The sequence below is a fragment of the Oncorhynchus masou genome, unplaced genomic scaffold, assembly GCF_036934945.1.
Source record: "Oncorhynchus masou masou isolate Uvic2021 unplaced genomic scaffold, UVic_Omas_1.1 unplaced_scaffold_2355, whole genome shotgun sequence".
Lineage (NCBI taxonomy): Eukaryota > Metazoa > Chordata > Actinopteri > Salmoniformes > Salmonidae > Oncorhynchus > Oncorhynchus masou.
This window is the reverse complement of record NW_027008815.1, coordinates 41115-62327: the sequence shown is the minus strand read 5'-3', so window position 1 is coordinate 62327 and position 21213 is coordinate 41115. Positions and strand designations below refer to the sequence as shown.

The 21213-nt window shown below is 45.7% G+C and overlaps 1 protein-coding gene across 1 annotated transcript in view; it reads right to left on the bottom strand.

Moving 5' to 3' along the window:
- LOC135533394 (neuronal acetylcholine receptor subunit alpha-2-like) overlaps window positions 1-21213 on the bottom strand; it is a gene marked incomplete at both ends in the record, with an annotated part of 60174 nt that overhangs the window by 378 nt on the left and 38583 nt on the right. The window contains 2 exons of the mRNA XM_064960732.1: window positions 871-1072; window positions 10437-10546. Of these exons, the coding sequence (XP_064816804.1) occupies window positions 871-1072; window positions 10437-10546 (312 nt within the window). The remainder of the gene's footprint in view (window positions 1-870; window positions 1073-10436; window positions 10547-21213) is intronic.

Below are 21213 nucleotides of genomic sequence, written 5' to 3'. Positions count from 1 at the left end.
GTCTGGTGTCAGTGTGATTCTGCTCTCTGTGTGGCTTGACACTAGCCACGTTGCCATTCAATTGGCGACAGATTTTCATGCAAATCTGCGCATTTTCCCCACCAGATTTATTTCTATCAAATTGACTTGTTGCGGATAAAAGGCTGTGTGTGCGTGATGACTTATTGCACGTAAAAATACATTTTGCTACATTATACAGTTTATTGGACTACAAATGAAATAATTTATGGTCAATTTCACAAGGTGGGGAAAGTGCAAGGTGATGAGCTTGATGAACTTCACAGGGTGGGGAAAGTGCAAGGTGATCTATGATGCTCCTTTCCAATAAGTATTGAATGTCTTATTGTGGTGACAATAATAATGTTGATCGATGCTTGACTGCCATTTGACAAATGAAAATGTTCTTGCTCTTATCCATAATAATGTCATCATGTATACCAGCCTACCCGCACTGTATCTGCAAGCTGTTGGCTAGAGCAGAGTTGACAAAGTTGTCCGTATAAAATGTGATGGAAACACAATGAACTTTATTTGGCACTTGGAAAACTTAAATGGAAAAAGTACATTGTGTGTGCACTACATCATCACGCACGGATTTTAACAGACAAGTCTGTTTGGTGGAAACACCACTGGTGGGGAAAATTGTTTTCTTTTTGCCGATTCTAGAATATTAACATGAAAATCTGGCGCGAGTTGGATGGAAAGCTAGCTTCTGACAGCATTGGAGTTAGCAAGAACATATACAGTAGCCTGGTTCAAGATCTGTTTAACAAATAAACACTGTGCATTCACACGTTATCCACGTCATTCACATCTTGTACAACACATTTACAACATTGCTTGCTTGATTTGATTGATACAATCCCATACCTCGAAGCGTTCCAGGTCGATTTTAGCCTTGTCGTAGGTCCAAGAGCCAAACTTCATCTTACAGTTCTGCTGGTCGAAGGGGAAGAAGGTAACGTCGATAGAGCAGGAGGACTTATAGATGGCCGGGGGGACCCAGCGCACCTTCCCATTGTAGAACAGGTGGGCCTTGGTCATGTGGGTCACGGCGAACTCACCGTCTGCACTGGAGGGGGAAGAGGAGAGCAGAGGTTTGTACACGAGAGGGCGTGTTAAAATAGCTTTTTTTTTTTTTTGCAATTGTACCGTAGATAATTGGCATCGTTACCAGCCAAACCCTCAGGTCGTTAGTTCGATTGGCACCGTTTGTTCTGGCAGATTGCTATGGGAAGGCACAGCTCGTGCTTCTGCTGACAGTGTTAGTGCTGTCCGTGGGTGCTGAATTTAGTGCCTCGATCATCTTGCTCATCAAGCAGAAATACACTACAGGCTATACGTGTAGCCTACTGCTGGACCAAATATACAGAAAAGGTCATTATTGGGCGGGCAGGTAGCCTAGTGGTTAGTGTTGGACTAGTAACCGAAAGGTTGCAAGATAAAATGCCCAAGCTGAGGTAAAAAATATGTCGTTCTGCCCCTGATCAAAGCAGTAAACCTAGTTAGGGAGAGGCGGGACGCAAATGTCTCAACTGGCCAATTGCCAGGGAAAATGCAGAGCGCCAGATTCAAATAAAATACTATAAAATTCGAACTTTCATTAAATCACACATGTAAGATACTCAATTCAAGCTACACTCGTTGTGAATCCAGCCAACATGTCAGATTGTAAAAAGGCTTTTCAACAAAAGCATAAGAAGCTATTATCTGATGATAGCACCAGCAGTAAACAAAGGAGTAAACAAAGGAGTTAGCATATTTCAACCCTGCAGGCGCTACACAAAACGCTGAAATAAAATATAAAACATGCATTACCTTTGACAAGCTTCTTTTGTTGGCACTCCAATATGTCCCCTAAACATCACAATTGGTCGTATTGTTCGATTAATTCCGTCCATATATATATCCATAAATGTCCATTTATAAAGTGTGTTTGATCCAGAAAAAAACAGCTTGCAAAAAATGCAACATCACTACAAAATATTTCAAAAGTTGGCTATAAACTTTGCCAAAATATTTCAAACTACTTTTGTAATACAATTTTAGGTATTTTTAAACGTTAATAATCGATCAAATTGTAGACGGGGCAATCTGTGTTCAATACAGGAAAGAAAACAAACCAGCGCCACTTTTCACATCTTGCGCAACTCACAAAAGTGTACCCAGTTCCGAGTTACTTCTTCATTGCACAAAGGAATACCCTTAACCAAATTCCAAAGACTGGTGACATCCAGTGGAGGCGGTGGGAACTGAAAACAGGTTCCTAAGAAATATCCCTTGGCAATAACAAGTCAGGGAACAGAGAGAGGCAAAAAAATTATGAACAGTTAGTCCTCTGGATTTTGCCTGCTGTTAAACTCACAGACATGATTCAAACAGATTTAGAAACTTCAGAGTGTTTTCCATCCAAATATATGAATAATATGCATATCTTATATTCTTGGCATGAGTAGCAGGAAGTTGAAATTGGGCACGCTATTTATCCAAAAGTGAAAATTCTGCCCCCTAGCCCCAAGAGGTTTTAACCCAATGTTCCTAAAAATCGTCATTGAAAGTAAGAATTTGTTCTTAACGGACTTGCCTAGTTAAACAAAAGTAAAAAATAAATAAAAATTGTCATCATAACACTGACTATTTATATCACCCACTGTGACGCTCTTTCCTATTTCTAGTGAATGTTAGCCATCTACACAGCTAACACACTTCAAACTGAAGCTGGAGAGACAGGAAACCAGCTGCATTTCCTTTTATTCTATTGTCACGTCGTTTTATATATCCAGAAACATTATGCTGATGCGTGGTTTCGCCAGTATGTCGTCCTGACATGTTAATATAGGCCGGGGGAGAGCGCTATTCAAACTTGAATGCTGCAAAGGTCGGGGAGGCAGACGGTCGGAGAGGCAGACGACAACTTTTGTTGCCATCGGTGCCTCGTTGTTAAAAACCCCTAATGCTAAGAAAGGGGTGATAATGTCTAGACACTTTTTACAGTGAGATCAAGTTAATGAGTTGACTGGTGGGCTGATGAGATGCGCAGTGATTTCTAAGATACAAAACAAGTAGCCTATTTTTGCACCCTACCATACAGTTGAAGTCGGAAGTTTCCATACACTTTCATTAAAACTCGTTTTTTTCAACCACTCCGCAGATTTCTTGTAAACAAACTATAGTTTTGGCAAGTCGGTTAGGACATCTACTTTGTGTATGACACGAGTAATTTTTCCAACTGTTTTTCAATTGTTTACAGACAGATTATTTCACTGTATCACAATTCCAGTGAGTCAGAAGTTTACCTGCACTAAGGTGACTGTGACTATAAACAGCTTGGAAAATTCCAGATAAGGATTTCATGGCTTTAGAAGCTTCTGATGGGCTAATTGACATAATTTGAGTCAATTGGAGGTGTACCTGTGGAGGTATTTCAAGTCCGACCTTCAAACTCAGTGCTTCTTTGCTTGACATCATGGTAAAATACAAAATAAATCAGCCAAGACCTCAGAAAAAAAAGTTGTAGACCTACACAAGTCTGGTTCATCCATGGGAGCAATTTCCAAATGCCTGAATGTACCACATTCATCTGTACAAACAATAGTATGCAAGTATAAACACCATGGGACCACGCAGCGGTGGTGAACGTACCTTGGTGCGAAAAGTGCAAATAATTCCTAGAACAACAGCAAAGGACCTTGTAAAGATGCTGGAGGAAACAGGTACAAAATTATCTATAACCACAGTAAAACGAGTCCTATATCAACATAACCTGAAAGGCTGCTCAGCAAGGAAGAAGCCACTGCTCCAAAACCACCATAAAAAAGCCAGACTACGGTTTGAAACGGCACATGGGGACAAAGATCGTACTTTTTGGAGAAATATCCTCTGGTCTGTTGAAACAAAAATAGAACTGTTTGGCCATAATGACCATCGTTATGTTTGGAGGAAAAAGGGGGAGGCTAGCAAGCTGAAGAAAACCATCCCCACCGTGAAGCACGGGGGTGGCAGCATCATGTTGTGGGGGTGCTTTGCTGCAGGAGGGACTGGTGCACTTCACAAAATAGATGGCATCATGAGGTAGGAAAATTATGTGGATATATTGAAGCAACATATCAAGACATCAGTCAAGAAGTTAAAGTTGGTCGCAAATGGATCTTCCAAATGGACAATGACCCCAAGCATACTTCCAAAGTTTTGGCAAAATGGCTTAAGGACAACAAAGTCAAGGTATTGGAGTGGCCATCACAAAGCCCTGACCTCAATCACAGAGAACATTTGTGGACAGAACTGAAAAAGCAAGGAGGCCTACAAACCTGACTCAGTTACACTAGCTCTGTCAGGAGGAATGGGACAAAATTCACCCAACTTATTGTGGGAAGCTTGTGTAAGGCTACCCAAAACATTTGACCCAAGTTAAACAATTTAAAGGCAATGCTACCAAATACTAATTGCGTGTATGTAAACTTCTGACCCACTGGGAATGTGATGAAAGACACTGAAATAAATAATTTTGTTCTACTAATAATTCTCTCTACTATTATTCTGACATGTCACATTCTTAAAATAAAGTGGTGATCCTAACTGACCTAAGACAGGGCATTTTTATTAGGATTAAATGTCAAGAATAGTGAAAAACTGAGTTTAAATGTACTTGGATAAGGTGTATGTATGTAAACTTCTGACTTCAACTGTGTATATATATATATAAACAAGTATTGTAATTGGTTGAGGAGCATGCAAAAAAAAACATATATGTTTTTTTTTGCATGCTCCTCAACCAATTACAATACTTGTTTGGAACAACCTGTTATACAAAGTTATATGGTTGTACAGTACAGTGTTAGACATTGTGAATTATTGTAGACGTTACATTAATAATCTAACGATGATAAAAATCGTTTTTAGATTATTCTTGAAACTATCAGGGTTAGGCAATACATAACTCTGTCAATCTGGTAAATAGTCCAGTTTTTGCTAATTTAGCTCCCTGAAAATATTGTTAATTACCACCTAGCATATTTGGTTGTTGGAACATACATTTTTGGTTTCCCATTGGTTCTGGGAATGAAGCCATACATTTTCTGACCGATAAAACTGAGTCTTTGTCATGTTTTGAGAGCAGAATTGAACATTTCCTCTGTTCAGGGAAAGTTTGTTTTTAGGTTGCAGGGAGGTTCTGAGAACGATTTACTTAGGTTCCAGGGAGGTTCTGAGAACGTTTTAATCTGGTTATCTGAAAGGTTCCCTGAGAGGTTTTATTAACGTTCTGAGAACGGAAATTATCGGTTATGTGAAGGTTACTTTGGCATACACTTACATATGTGATTACTAAAGTTTTCTTAACGTTCTCATGAAAATTTGAGAACATCTAAATAGAACCATAAGGAAGCCTGTATGAAACGTTATGCTGACATAAATATATTCCCACAGGAGTACATTATTTCTTAACATTCTTAAACTTCTTAGGGCTAGGACCCTTTTTTCCTCCACTTCCTGTCTGAATGATGTGCCCAAAGTAAATTGCCTGTAGCTCAGGTCCGGAAGCCAGGATATGCATATAATTGGTACCATTGGAAGGAAAAAACTTTGAAGTTTGTAGAAATGTTGAAATAATGAAGGAGAATATAACACAATAAAAATGGTAGGAGAAAATCCAAAGCAAAACCAACTGGAAGTTTTTGGCGAGACCATCTTCTTAGAAATGCAAGAGTACGGTCATATTGAAAATGAGCTCACCTGGATGCAATTGCTATGGCTTCCACAGGGTGTCAACAGTCTATGTTCAAGGTTTCAGGCTTGTAAAATTCAAAAACAAATAAGAAATATCTGTTTCAGCAGAAGGACACAGTCTTGGATATTCGTTTTTGTGTGTGACATGACGACAGGACGCACCTGCTAAAATCGGTTTCCTATTGAACATACTTCTTTCCGTAAGAAATTGTATTGTTTGATTACATTTTAGGGAACCCGAGGAGTAAATAGAAACGCATTTTGACTTGTTGAAACAACATTTAGGGGTAGATGTTGGATTCCTTTCTTTGCAAGTTGAGCGAGTGGATTGCTCAAATCGATGGCGCCAACTAAACTGACGTTTTGGGATATAAAGAAGGATGTTATCTAACAAAACAACACTACATGTTATAGTTGGGACCCTTTGGATGACAAATCAGAGGAAGATTTTCAAAAAAGTAAATGAATATTTCATTGTTATTAGTGAATGTATGAAACCTGTGATGGTGGAAAAATATTTTGATGTGGGGTGCCGTCCTCAAACAATCGCATGGCAGGTTTTCACTGTAACAGCTACTGTAAATTGGACAGTGCAGTTAGATTAACAAGAATTTAAGCTTTCATCCGATATAAGACACTTATATGTACATAAATGTTTAAAATCCATAAAATGTATGATTATTTATTTGAATTGCGCGCCCTTCAGTTTCACCAGAAGTTGTCCCGCTTGTAGGACCCGAACACTCCCATTCCAAACTAATTGGAGAACGTTTCTAGAATATTATCAAAATTGAAATTAAATGTTAAATTGAACAATTAGGAAACGTTCTGTTAATATAATGAAATACCAAGAAAATAATGTTATTTGTTTAAGTTCCTTAAACGTGCTGAGTATGTTCCAAAGCCAAGCTCCTATCCTGCACCATTCCCAGAACATTGTCGGGAAGGTAAAATAACCATAGGACAACCACACTCTCACCGAGCTCTAAGAAACATAAGGTTCTCAGAACGTTATGTGCTAGCTGGGATTTGACATTTCAATATGACAGGAACCTTACCAGCCCTTCACAACTTGTTTATTTACACGCAAAAACACACGTGACTCAGAGCCATTGTTTTGGTAGGGAGTTATGATCCTCCAGGAACAATCTCCAGAACTTATCTCCTCTATTGCAGTCTGTAATTTATCTCCTCCTCTGAAGAGCTACACATCCCTGATCATGGCTTTAATACGCACTGATAATAGCTGTAGATTAGAGATATAACGATAAGTCTATCATTACATCTTGCTCAAATCTCTCACACGCATGCGCGCACACACACAGACACAAACCTTTTTAATTTCACTAACTGATAGTGATCATACAGAAGAGCTTGATGAGGTGAAACCCAGTCATTAAATACGAGGATTTCAATCTGATACATTCAGCCGTGAAAGTTGAATCAATTTCGATGAGGAGAAAACTATTAGGAGGGCTAGGATCAGGATAACATGGCAGTATATTACTGGGGATGGCTAGGATCAGGATGACATGGTAGTATATTACTGGGGAGGGCTAGGAGGAGGATAACATGGCAGTATATTACTGGGGATGGCGAGGATCAGGATAACATGGTAGTATATTACTGGAAAGGGCTAGGAGGAGGATAACATGGCAGTATATTACTGGAGAAGGCTAGGAGGAGGATAACATGGCAGTATATTACTGGAGAAGGCTAGGATCAGGATAACATGGCAGTATATTACTGGGGATGGCTAGGATCAGGATAACATGGTAGTATATTACTGGGGATGGCGAGGATCAGGATAACATGGCAGTATATTACTGGGGAGGGCTAGGAGGAGGATAACATGGCAGTATATTACTGGAAAGGGCTAGGATCAGGATAACATGGTAGTATATTACTGGAAAGGGCTAGGAGGAGGATAACATGGCAGTATATTACTGGGGATGGCTAGGATCAGGATGACATGGCAGTATATTACTGGGGATGGCTATGATCAGGAAGACATGGCAGTATATTACTGGAGAGGGCTTGGAGGAGGATAACATGGCAGTATATTACTGGAGAAGGCTAGGAGGAGGATAACATGGCAGTATAATAATAAGTCTATCAGGATAACATGGCAGTATATTACTGGGGATGGCTAGGATCAGGATAACATGGCAGTATATTACTGGGGATGGCTAGGATCAGGATAACATGGCAGTATATTACTGGGGAGGGCTAGGATCAGGATAACATGGCAGTATATTACTGGGGAGGGCTAGGATCAGGATGACATGGCAGTATAATGATAAGTCTATCAGGATAACATGGCAGTATATTACTGGGGATGGCTAGGATCAGGTTAACATGGCAGTATATTACTGGGGATGGCTAGGATCAGGATGACATGGCAGTATAATTATACATCTATCAGGATAACATGGCAGTATATTACTGGAAAGGGCTAGGAGGAGGATAACATGGCAGTATAATGATAAGTCTATCAGGATAACATGGCAGTATATTACTGGGGAGGGCTAGGATCAGGATGACATGGCAGTATAATTATACATCTATCAGGATAACATGGCAGTATATTACTGGGGATGGCTAGGAGGAGGATAACATGGCAGTGTATCACTGGGGATGGCTATTGTTAGGATAACATGGCAGTATATTACTGGGGATGGCTAGGATCAGGATAACATGGCAGTATATTACTGGAAAGGGCTAGGAGGAGGATAACATGGCAGTATATTACTGGGGATGGCTAGGATCAGGATAACATGGCAGTATATTACTGGGGAGGGCTAGGAGGAGGATAACATGGCAGTATATTACTGGGGAGGGCTAGGAGGAGGATAACATGGCAGTATAATGATAAGTCTATCAGGATAACATGGCAGTATATTACTGGGGATGGCTAGGATCAGGAAAACATGGCAGTATATTACTGGGGAGGGCTAGGATCAGGATAACATGGCAGTATATTACTGGGGAGGGCTAGGATCAGGATGACATGGCAGTATAATGATAAGTCTATCAGGATAACATGGCAGTATATTACTGGGGATGGCTAGGATCAGGATAACATGGCAGTATATTACTGGGGAGTGCTAGGATCAGGATGACATGGCAGTATAATGATAAGTCTATCAGGATAACATGGCAGTATATTACTGGGGAGGGCTAGGATCAGGATAACATGGCAGTATATTACTGGGGAGGGCTAGGATCAGGATAACATGGCAGTATATTACTGGGGAGGGCTAGGATCAGGATAACATGGCAGTATATTACTGGAAAGGGCTAGGATCAGGATGACATGGCAGTATAATTATACATCTATCAGGATAACATGGCAGTATATTACTGGGGATGGCTAGGAGGAGGATAACATGGCAGTATATTACTGGAAAGGGCTAGGAGGAGGATAACATGGCAGTATAATGATAAGTCTATCAGGATAACATGGCAGTATATTACTGGGGAGGGCTAGGATCAGGATGACATGGCAGTATAATTATACATCTATCAGGATAACATGGCAGTATATTACTGGGGATGGCTAGGAGGAGGATAACATGGCAGTGTATCACTGGGGATGGCTATTGTTAGGATAACATGGCAGTATATTACTGGGGATGGCTAGGATCAGGATAACATGGCAGTATATTACTGGAAAGGGCTAGGAGGAGGATAACATGGCAGTATATTACTGGGGATGGCTAGGATCAGGATAACATGGCAGTATATTACTGGGGAGGGCTAGGAGGAGGATAACATGGCAGTATATTACTGGGGAGGGCTAGGATCAGGATGACATGGCAGTATATTACTGGGGAGGGCTAGGATCAGGATAACATGGCAGTATATTACTGGGGAGGGCTAGGATCAGGATGACATGGCAGTATATTACTGGGGAGGGCTAGGATCAGGATAACATGGCAGTATATTACTGGGGAGGGCTAGGATCAGGATAACATGGCAGTATATTACTGGGGAGGGCTAGGATCAGGATGACATGGCAGTATATTACTGGGGAGGGCTAGGATCAGGTTAACATGGCAGTATATTACTGGGGAGGGCTAGGATCAGGATAACATGGCAGTATATTACTGGGGAGGGCTAGGAGGAGGATGACATGGCAGTATAATGATACATCAGGATAACATGGCAGTATAATGATACATCAGGATAACATGGCAGTGTATTACTGGGGATGGGATGGCTGTTTATGAAGATTGGGCCTACAGCTGCTGTTAAATCATTAACACTCTAACAGAAACAGGTACATTGACTCCTGTCATCTATGAAATCCTTAGTGGTGTCATGCTCCATAACATGGAGACGGGATCACAGATGTCAGTTCATTGTAGCGGGAAATTACTTTTGAGAAAACGGTAGCCCAGCGGTGTAGAGCATTGGGCCAGTAACTGAAAGGTTGTTGGTGAGAATCCATGAGCCAACTAGTTGAAAAATCTGTTGATGTGCCCTTGAGCAAGGCACTTAACCCTAATTGTGCCGGTAATTCACTCTGGATAAGAGCATCTGTTAAATGTCTAAAATGTAAACCATTTATGATGTTAAGATTATGATTGAGGAACCCAGTAGATGGCGACATTTAACCGTTGAAACAGGACTGGAAGTGGAGTCTCCTGAACGCTTTTACGTTTTAATGACGACCATTTCAGACAAACAACCGTTTCGCTGTCACTCACTTGTTGTAGAGGACGATGTCTGGGACCCAGATGAGTTCCGACGGGACTCTGATGGACGTGACGTTGTCGTAGTCAGACGGTCTCCAGCGCAGCTTGTAGTCATTCCACTCCTGAGAGGAGAACATACACAAGGAGACGAGAGGTCGTTCAGGTCCCGAGATCTCATCAGAAAGAGCCTGATAATCCTTTAACAAACCAATTACCGTAATTCATACTGAAAACACCTGTCACACACATGCTACAGTATATATACTGAATGTACTGAAACCACCTCAGTCACACACATGCTACAGTATATACACTGAATGTACTGAAAACACCTGTCACACACATGCTACAGTATATATACTGAATGTACTGAAACCTCAGCCACACACATGCTACAGTATATATGCTGAATGTAGTGAAACCTCAGCCACACACATGCTACAGTATATATACTGTATGTAGTGACACCTCAGTCACACACATGCTACAGTATATACACTGAATGTAGTGACACCTCAGTCACACACATGCTACAGTATATATACTGAATGTAGTGACACCTCAGTCACACACATGCTACAGTATATATACTGAATGTAGTGACACCTCAGTCACACACATGCTACAGTATATATACTGAATGTAGTGACACCTCAGCCACACACATGCTACAGTATATATACTGAATGTAGTGACACCTCAGTCACACACATGCTACAGTATATATACTGAATGTACTGAAACCTCAGTCACACACATGCTACAGTATATATACTGAATGTACTGAAACCTCAGTCACACACATGCTACAGTATATATACTGAATGTACTGAAACCACCTCAGTCACACACATGCTACAGTATATACACTGAATGTACTGAAACCACCTCCGTCACACACATGCTACAGTATATATACTGAATGTACTGAAACCTCAGCCACACACATGCTACAGTATATATACTGAATGTACTGAAACCTCAGTCACACACATGCTACAGTATATATACTGAATGTAGTGAAACCTCAGCCACACACATGCTACAGTATATACACTGAATGTACTGAAACCACCTCAGCCACACACATGCTACAGTATATATACTGAATGTAGTGAAACCTCAGCCACACACATGCTACAGTATATATACTGAATGTACTGAAACCACCTGTCACACACATGCTACAGTATATATACTGAATGTAGTGACACCTCAGTCACACACATGCTACAGTATATATACTGAATGTAGTGACACCTCAGTCACACACATGCTACAGTATATATACTGAATGTAGTGACACCTCAGCCACACACATGCTACAGTATATATACTGAATGTAGTGACACCTCAGTCACACACATGCTACAGTATATATACTGAATGTACTGAAACCTCAGCCACACACATGCTACAGTATATATACTGAATGTAGTGAAACCTCAGCCACACACATGCTACAGTATATATACTGAATGTACTGAAACCACCTCAGTCACACACATGCTAAAGTATATACACTGAATGTACTGAAACCACCTCCGTCACACACATGCTACAGTATATATACTGAATGTACTGAAACCTCAGCCACACACATGCTACAGTATATATACTGAATGTACTGAAACCTCAGTCACACACATGCTACAGTATATATACTGAATGTAGTGAAACCTCAGCCACACACATGCTACAGTATATATACTGAATGTACTGAAACCACCTCAGCCACACACATGCTACAGTATATATACTGAATGTAGTGAAACCTCAGCCACACACATGCTACAGTATATATACTGAATGTACTGAAACCACCTGTCACACACATGCTACAGTATATATACTGAATGTAGTGACACCTCAGTCACACACATGCTACAGTATATATACTGAATGTACTGAAACCTCAGCCACACACATGCTACAGTATATATACTGAATGTAGTGAAACCTCAGCCACACACATGCTACAGTATATATACTGAATGTACTGAAACCTCAGCCACACACATGCTACAGTATATATACTGAATGTACTGAAACCTCAGCCACACACATGCTACAGTATATATACTGAATGTACTGAAACCTCAGCCACACACATGCTACAGTATATATACTGAATGTACTGAAACCACCTCAGTCACACACATGCTACAGTATATACACTGAATGTACTGAAAACACCTGTCACACACATGCTACAGTATATATACTGAATGTACTGAAACCTCAGCCACACACATGCTACAGTATATATGCTGAATGTAGTGAAACCTCAGCCACACACATGCTACAGTATATACACTGAATGTAGTGAAACCTCAGCCACACACATGCTACAGTATATATACTGTATGTAGTGACACCTCAGTCACACACATGCTACAGTATATACACTGAATGTAGTGACACCTCAGTCACACACATGCTACAGTATATATACTGAATGTAGTGACACCTCAGTCACACACATGCTACAGTATATATACTGAATGTACTGAAACCTCAGCCACACACATGCTACAGTATATATACTGAATGTACTGAAACCTCAGCCACACACATGCTATAGTATATATACTGAATGTAGTGAAACCACCTTAGCCACACACATGCTACATATATGCAGGGTTTCCTCTAGGCAAAATCCTAGAGGAAACTGTGCATCATCACGTGCAGTACAAGACTGGAGACTCGATTTGTTTTACTTTAACAATAAACTACTTACTTAGATAATAAAAGTTTACAATAGTTTTCCTATTCATATCTGGATCCTGGGACGCAGTTAGAGTTAACGCTGATATATGTTCCGGGATCTTTTGCTTAAACTAGGTGGTACTACATTGGCGAAGCAGCTAGCCTAGCTGCTAGCTATCAAGCTAGGCAACCTGATCTACTACTGCTGGACACCAAGCACGCTAACCGGTTAGCCCTTGATGCTAGGGCCGCATTTATACTTATCCCGGGTTTTCTACTGCCAGCTTCTCTCATTTCACGGAGTGAATAGTGGGCTCGTCCTACTATTAGTACTGTCATGCAAGATGAGGATCACATCTCTGCTGGGCAGGTAGGTGAACTCTTGCAGAAGCAGAAAGTATTCCATGAGGAAATTCTATTTTCAGCAGGAAAATAACTTCAAAAGCTTCATACAAAGGACCATGGAGTCGACCAACAAACGGCTGGACGACCTGACAGAAGATGTACCAGACATTAAAACAAGCTGTTCATACAGAAGGATGTGGATGTGTTGAAGACCACACAGGATACACTCCCCAGAAACGGTTCCTCTATGTGGAATGAATTCAACACAGTCAGGGAGGGCCTCCAGAACATGTCTGGGAAGGCAGAATGACATCACCACAGGGAGGGAGGGCCTCCAGAACATGTCTGGGAAGGCAGAATGAATTCAACACAGTCAGGGAGGGCTTCCAGAACATGTCTGGGAAGGCAGAATGACATCACCACAGTCAGGGAGGGCCTCCAGAACACGTCTGGGAAGGCAGAATGACATCACCACAGTCAGGGAGGGCCTCCAGAACATGTCTGGGAAGGCAGAATGACATCACCACAGTCAGGGGAGGGCCTCCAGAACACGTCTGGGAAGGCAGAATGACATCACCACAGTCAGGGAGGGCCTCCAGAACACGTCTGGGAAGGCAGAATGACATCACCACAGTCAGGGAGGGCCTCCAGAACATGTCTGGGAAGGCAGAATGACATCACCACAGGGAGGGCCTCCAGAACATGTCTGGGAAGGCAGAATGACATCACCACAGTCAGGGAGGGCCTCCAGAACATGTCTGGGAAGGCAGAATGACATCACCACAGTCAGGGAGGGCCTCCAGAACATGTCTGGGAAGGCAGAATGACATCACCACAGTCAGGGAGGGCCTCCAGAACATGTCTGGGAAGGCAGAATGACATCACCACAGTCAGGGAGGGCCTCCAGAACATGTCTGGGAAGGCAGAATGACATCACCACAGTCAGGGAGGGCCTCCAGAACATGTCTGGGAAGGCAGAATGACATCACCACAGTCAGGGAGGGCCTCCAGAACATGTCTGGGAAGGCAGAATGAATACACCACATTCAGGGAGGGCCTCCAGAACACGTCTGGGAAGGCAGAATGAATACACCACAGTCAGGAGGGCCTCCAGAACATGTCTGGGAAGGCAGAATGACATCACCACATTCAGGGAGGGCCTCCAGAACACGTCTGGGAAGGCAGAATGAATACACCACAGTCAGGGAGGGCCTCCAGAACATGTCTGGGAAGGCAGAATGACATCACCACAGTCAGGGAGGGCCTCCAGAACATGTCTGGGAAGGCAGAATGAATACACCACATTCAGGGAGGGCCTCCAGAACACGTCTGGGAAGGCAGAATGAATACACCACATTCAGGGAGGGCCTCCAGAACACGTCTGGGAAGGCAGAATGAATACACCACATTCAGGGAGGGCCTCCAGAACATGTCTGGGAAGGCAGAATGAATTCAACACAGTCAGGGAGGGCCTCCAGAACACGTCTGGGAAGGCAGAATGACATCACCACAGTCAGGGAGGGCCTCCAGAACACGTCTGGGAAGGCAGAATGACATCACCACAGTCAGGGAGGGCCTCCAGAACACGTCTGGGAAGGCAGAATGACATCACCACAGTCAGGGAGGGCCTCCAGAACATGTCTGGGAAGGCAGAATGACATCACCACAGTCAGGGAGGGCCTCCAGAACATGTCTGGGAAGGCAGAATGACATCACCACAGTCAGGGAGGGCCTCCAGAACATGTCTGGGAAGGCAGAATGAATACACCACATTCAGGGGAGGGCCTCCAGAACATGTCTGGGAAGGCAGAATGAAATCACCACAGTCAGGGAGGGCCTCCAGAACACGTCTGGGAAGGCAGAATGACATCACCACAGTCAGGGAGGGCCTCCAGAACACGTCTGGGAAGGCAGAATGACATCACCACAGTCAGGGAGGGCCTCCAGAACACGTCTGGGAAGGCAGAATGACATCACCACAGTCAGGGAGGGCCTCCAGAACACGTCTGGGAAGGCAGAATGACATCACCACAGTCAGGGAGGGCCTCCAGAACACGTCTGGGAAGGCAGAATGACATCACCACAGTCAGGGAGGGCCTCCAGAACACGTCTGGGAAGGCAGAATGACATCACCACAGTCAGGGAGGGCCTCCAGAACATGTCTGGGAAGGCAGAATGAAATCACCACAGTCAGGGAGGGCCTCCAGAACATGTCTGGGAAGGCAGAAAGAAATCACCACAGTCAGGGAGGGCCTCCAGAACACGTCTGGGAAGGCAGAATGAAATCACCACAGTCAGGGAGGGCCTCCAGAACATGTCTGGGAAGGCAGAAAGAAATCACCACAGTCAGGGAGGGCCTCCAGAACACGTCTGGGAAGGCAGAATGAAATCACCACAGTCAGGGAGGGCCTCCAGAACATGTCTGGGAAGGCAGAAAGAAATCACCACAGTCAGGGAGGGCCTCCAGAACACGTCTGGGAAGGCAGAATGAAATCACCACAAGCAGGGAGGGCCTCCAGAACATGTCTGGGAAGGCAGAATGACATCACCACAGTCAGGGAGGGCCTCCAGAACATGTCTGGGAAGGCAGAATGACATCACCACAGTCAGGGAGGGCCTCCAGAACATGTCTGGGAAGGCAGAATGACATCACCACAGTCAGGGAGGGCCACCAGAACATGTCTGGGAAGGCAGAATGACATCACCACAGTCAGGGAGGGCCTCCAGAACATGTCTGGGAAGGCAGAATGACATCACCACAGTCAGGGAGGGCCTCCAGAACACGTCTGGGAAGGCAGAATGACATCACCACAGTCAGGGAGGGCCTCCAGAACACGTCTGGGAAGGCAGAATGACATCACCACAGTCAGGGGAGGGCCTCCAGAACACGTCTGGGAAGGCAGAATGACATCACCACAGTCAGGGAGGGCCTCCAGAACACGTCTGGGAAGGCAGAATGACATCACCACAGTCAGGGAGGGCCTCCAGAACACGTCTGGGAAGGCAGAATGACATCACCACAGTCAGGGAGGGCCTCCAGAACATGTCTGGGAAGGCAGAATGACATCACCACAGTCAGGGAGGGCCTCCAGAACATGTCTGGGAAGGCAGAATGACATCACCACAGTCAGGGAGGGCCTCCAGAACACGTCTAGGAAGGCAGAATGACATCACCACAGTCAGGGAGGGCCTCCAGAACACGTCTGGGAAGGCAGAATGACATCACCACAGTCAGGGAGGGCCTCCAGAACATGTCTGGGAAGGCAGAATGACATCACCACAGTCAGGGAGGGCCTCCAGAACATGTCTGGGAAGGCAGAATGACATCACCACAGTCAGGGAGGGCCTCCAGAACACGTCTGGGAAGGCAGAATGACATCACCACAGTCAGGGAGGGCCTCCAGAACATGTCTGGGAAGGCAGAATGACATCACCACAGTCAGGGAGGGCCTCCAGAACACGTCTGGGAAGGCAGAATGACATCACCACAGTCAGGGAGGGCCTCCAGAACATGTCTGGGAAGGCAGAATGACATCACCACAGTCAGGGAGGGCCTCCAGAACATGTCTGGGAAGGCAGAATGACATCACCACAGTCAGGGAGGGCCTCCAGAACACGTCTGGGAAGGCAGAATGACATCACCACAGTCAGGGAGGGCCTCCAGAACACGTCTGGGAAGGCAGAATGACATCACCACAGTCAGGGAGGGCCTCCAGAACACGTCTGGGAAGGCAGAATGACATCACCACAGTCAGGGAGGGCCACCAGAACACGTCTGGGAAGGCAGAATGACATCACCACAGTCAGGGAGGGCCTCCAGAACACGTCTGGGAAGGCAGAATGAAATCACCACAGTCAGGGAGGGCCTCCAGAACATGTCTGGGAAGGCAGAATGAAATCACCACAGTCAGGGAGGGCCTCCAGAACATGTCTGGGAAGGCAGAATGACATCACCACAGTCAGGGAGGGCCTCCAGAACACGTCTGGGAAGGCAGAATGACATCACCACAGTCAGGGAGGGCCTCCAGAACATGTCTGGGAAGGCAGAATGAAATCACCACAGTCAGGGAGGGCCTCCAGAACATGTCTGGGAAGGCAGAATGACATCACCACAGTCAGGGAGGGCCTCCAGAACACGTCTGGGAAGGCAGAATGACATCACCACAGTCAGGGAGGGCCTCCAGAACATGTCTGGGAAGGCAGAATGAAATCACCACAGTCAGGGAGGGCCTCCAGAACATGTCTGGGAAGGCAGAATGACATCACCACAGTCAGGGAGGGCCTCCAGAACACGTCTGGGAAGGCAGAATGACATCACCACAGTCAGGGAGGGCCTCCAGAACATGTCTGGGAAGGCAGAATGACATCACCACAGTCAGGGAGGGCCTCCAGAACATGTCTGGGAAGGCAGAATGACATCACCACATTCAGGGAGGGCCTCCAGAACATGTCTGGGAAGGCAGAATGACATCACCACAGTCAGGAGGGCCACCAGAACATGTCTGGGAAGGCAGAATGACATCACCACATTCAGGGAGGGCCTCCAGAACACGTCTGGGAAGGCAGAATGACATCACCACAGTCAGGGAGGGCCTCCAGAACACGTCTGGGAAGGCAGAATGACATCACCACAGTCAGGGAGGGCCTCCAGCACATGTCTGGGAAGGCAGAATGACATCACCACAGTCAGGGAGGGCCTCCAGAACACGTCTGGGAAGGCAGAATGACATCACCACAGTCAGGGAGGGCCTCCAGAACACGTCTGGGAAGGCAGAATGACATCACCACAGTCAGGGAGGGCCTCCAGAACACGTCTGGGAAGGCAGAATGACATCACCACAGTCAGGGAGGGCCTCCAGAACACGTCTGGGAAGGCAGAATGACATCACCACAGTCAGGGAGGGCCTCCAGAACACGTCTGGGAAGGCAGAATGACATCACCACAGTCAGGGAGGGCCTCCAGAACACGTCTGGGAAGGCAGAATGACATCACCACAGTCAGGGAGGGCCTCCAGAACACGTCTGGGAAGGCAGAATGACATCACCACAGTCAGGGAGGGCCTCAGAACACGTCTGGGAAGGCAGAATGACATCACCACAGTCAGGGAGGGCCTCCAGAACACGTCTGGGAAGGCAGAATGACATCACCACAGTCAGGGAGGGCCTCCAGAACACGTCTGGGAAGGCAGAATGACATCACCACAGTCAGGGAGGGCCTCAGAACACGTCTGGGAAGGCAGAATGACATCACCACAGTCAGGGAGGGCCTCCAGCACATGTCTGGGAAGGCAGAATGACATCACCACAGTCAGGGAGGGCCTCCAGAACACGTCTGGGAAGGCAGAATGACATCACCACAGTCAGGGAGGGCCTCCAGCACATGTCTGGGAAGGCAGAATGACATCACCACAGTCAGGGGAGGGCCTCCAGAACATGTCTGGGAAGGCAGAATGACATCACCACAGTCAGGGAGGGCCTCCAGCACATGTCTGGGAAGGCAGAATGACATCACCACAGTCAGGGAGGGCCTCCAGCACATGTCTGGGAAGGCAGAATGACATCACCACAGTCAGGGAGGGCCTCCAGAACACGTCTGGGAAGGCAGAATGACATCACCACAGTCAGGGAGGGCCTCCAGAACACGTCTGGGAAGGCAGAATGACATCACCACAGTCAGGGAGGGCCTCCAGAACACGTCTGGGAAGGCAGAATGACATCACCACAGTCAGGGAGGGCCTCCAGAACACGTCTGGGAAGGCAGAATGACATCACCACAGTCAGGGAGGGCCTCCAGAACATGTCTGGGAAGGCAGAATGACATCACCACAGTCAGGGAGGGCCTCCAGAACATGTCTGGGAAGGCAGAATGACATCACCACAGTCAGGGAGGGCCTCCAGAACACGTCTAGGAAGGCAGAATGACATCACCACAGTCAGGGAGGGCCTCCAGAACATGTCTGGGAAGGCAGAATGACATCACCACAGTCAGGGAGGGCCTCCAGAACATGTCTGGGAAGGCAGAATGACATCACCACAGTCAGGGAGGACCTCCAGAACATGTCTGGGAAGGCAGAATGACATCACCACAGTCAGGGAGGGCCTCCAGAACATGTCTGGGAAGGCAGAATGACATCACCACAGTGAGGGAGGGCCTCCAGAACATGTCTGGGAAGGCAGAATGACATCACCACAGTCAGGGAGGGCCTCCAGAACACGTCTGGGAAGGCAGAATGACATCACCACAGTCAGGGAGGGCCTCCAGAACATGTCTGGGAAGGCAGAATGACATCACCACAGTCAGGGAGGGCCTCCAGAACACGTCTGGGAAGGCAGAATGACATCACTACAGTCAGGGAGGGCCTCCAGAACACGTCTGGGAAGGCAGAATGACATCACCACAGTCAGGGAGGGCCTCCAGAACACGTCTGGGAAGGCAGAATGACATCACTACAGTCAGGGAGGGCCTCAGAACACGTCTGGGAAGGCAGAATGACATCACCACAGTCAGGGAGGGCCTCAGAACATGTCTGGGAAGGCAGAATGACATCACCACAGTCAGGGAGGGCCTCCAGAACATGTCTGGGAAGGCAGAATGACATCACCACAGTCAGGGAGGGCCTCCAGAACACGTCTGGGAAGGCAGAATGACATCACCACAGTCAGGGAGGGCCTCCAGAACACGTCTGGGAAGGCTGATTACCTGGATGGACAATCGAGGATAAATAATATTGTAATAGATGGTATCCAGGAGACCCAATAGTGAGCAATGGGCTGAATCAGAGGACAAGGTTCAAAAGCTGTCTCCCGAGGAGCTACAATTGGATCAACAGGTTGAGCTGAAACATGCTCACAGGTCTGGGGAACCAGGGGGCACTGGTGGTGCCAATGGGGGTGCCAATGGTGGTGCCAATGGTGGTGCCAATGGTGGTGCCGATGGGGGTGCCAATGGTGGTGCCAATGGGGGTGCCAATGGTGGTGCCAATGGTGGTGCCAATGGGGGTGCCGATGGGGGTGCCGATGGGGGTGCCAATGGGGGTGCCAATGGTGGTGCCAACGGTGGTGCCAATGGTGGTGCCAATGGTGGTGCCAATGGGGGTGCCAATGGGGGTGCCAATGGAACCAGACTCAGGCCAAATGTAGTGAAATTCATCATGTTCAAGAATAAGATTGCAGTCCTTGAAAAAGCCAAATGTCTTAAAAAGAGATGAATGGGTCCTTCATCTTCATCAATGAGGATTTCTCAGATGCAGTCTGTCAAAGAAGAAAGGAACTAATACCAGCTATGAAGGCTGCAAGAGAACGAGGTGACATAGCATACCGGAGGTATGACAAACTGATTGTTCACCCTCCCTCCCATGGAGTTAGGAGGAGCGACAGACACACGTCATTCCAGCCACACACACACTGACTGAGTATTCTCTCTCTCAGATTCCAACTACTGATTCATGTTTAGCAATATAAATCTACTAAAGAAAGGTCTGTTAGTTGCTCCCTTAAAATATATGCAGTTTAAAGGAACAAAATTCATGAAATAGGCTGTCGAGTGCAGTCAAACAATATTCAGGTATTGGCAATATCAGAGACTCACTTTGAACTCTTCTTTTGCGGATGCTGAGATCTCTATACATGGATATAATTTGTTCAAGTTGGCACATAAATCGATATGGGGGTTGGAGTTGCAAGTTTACATCCAGAATCACATTCCAGTAAAACAACGTCAGGATTTAATGTTGAA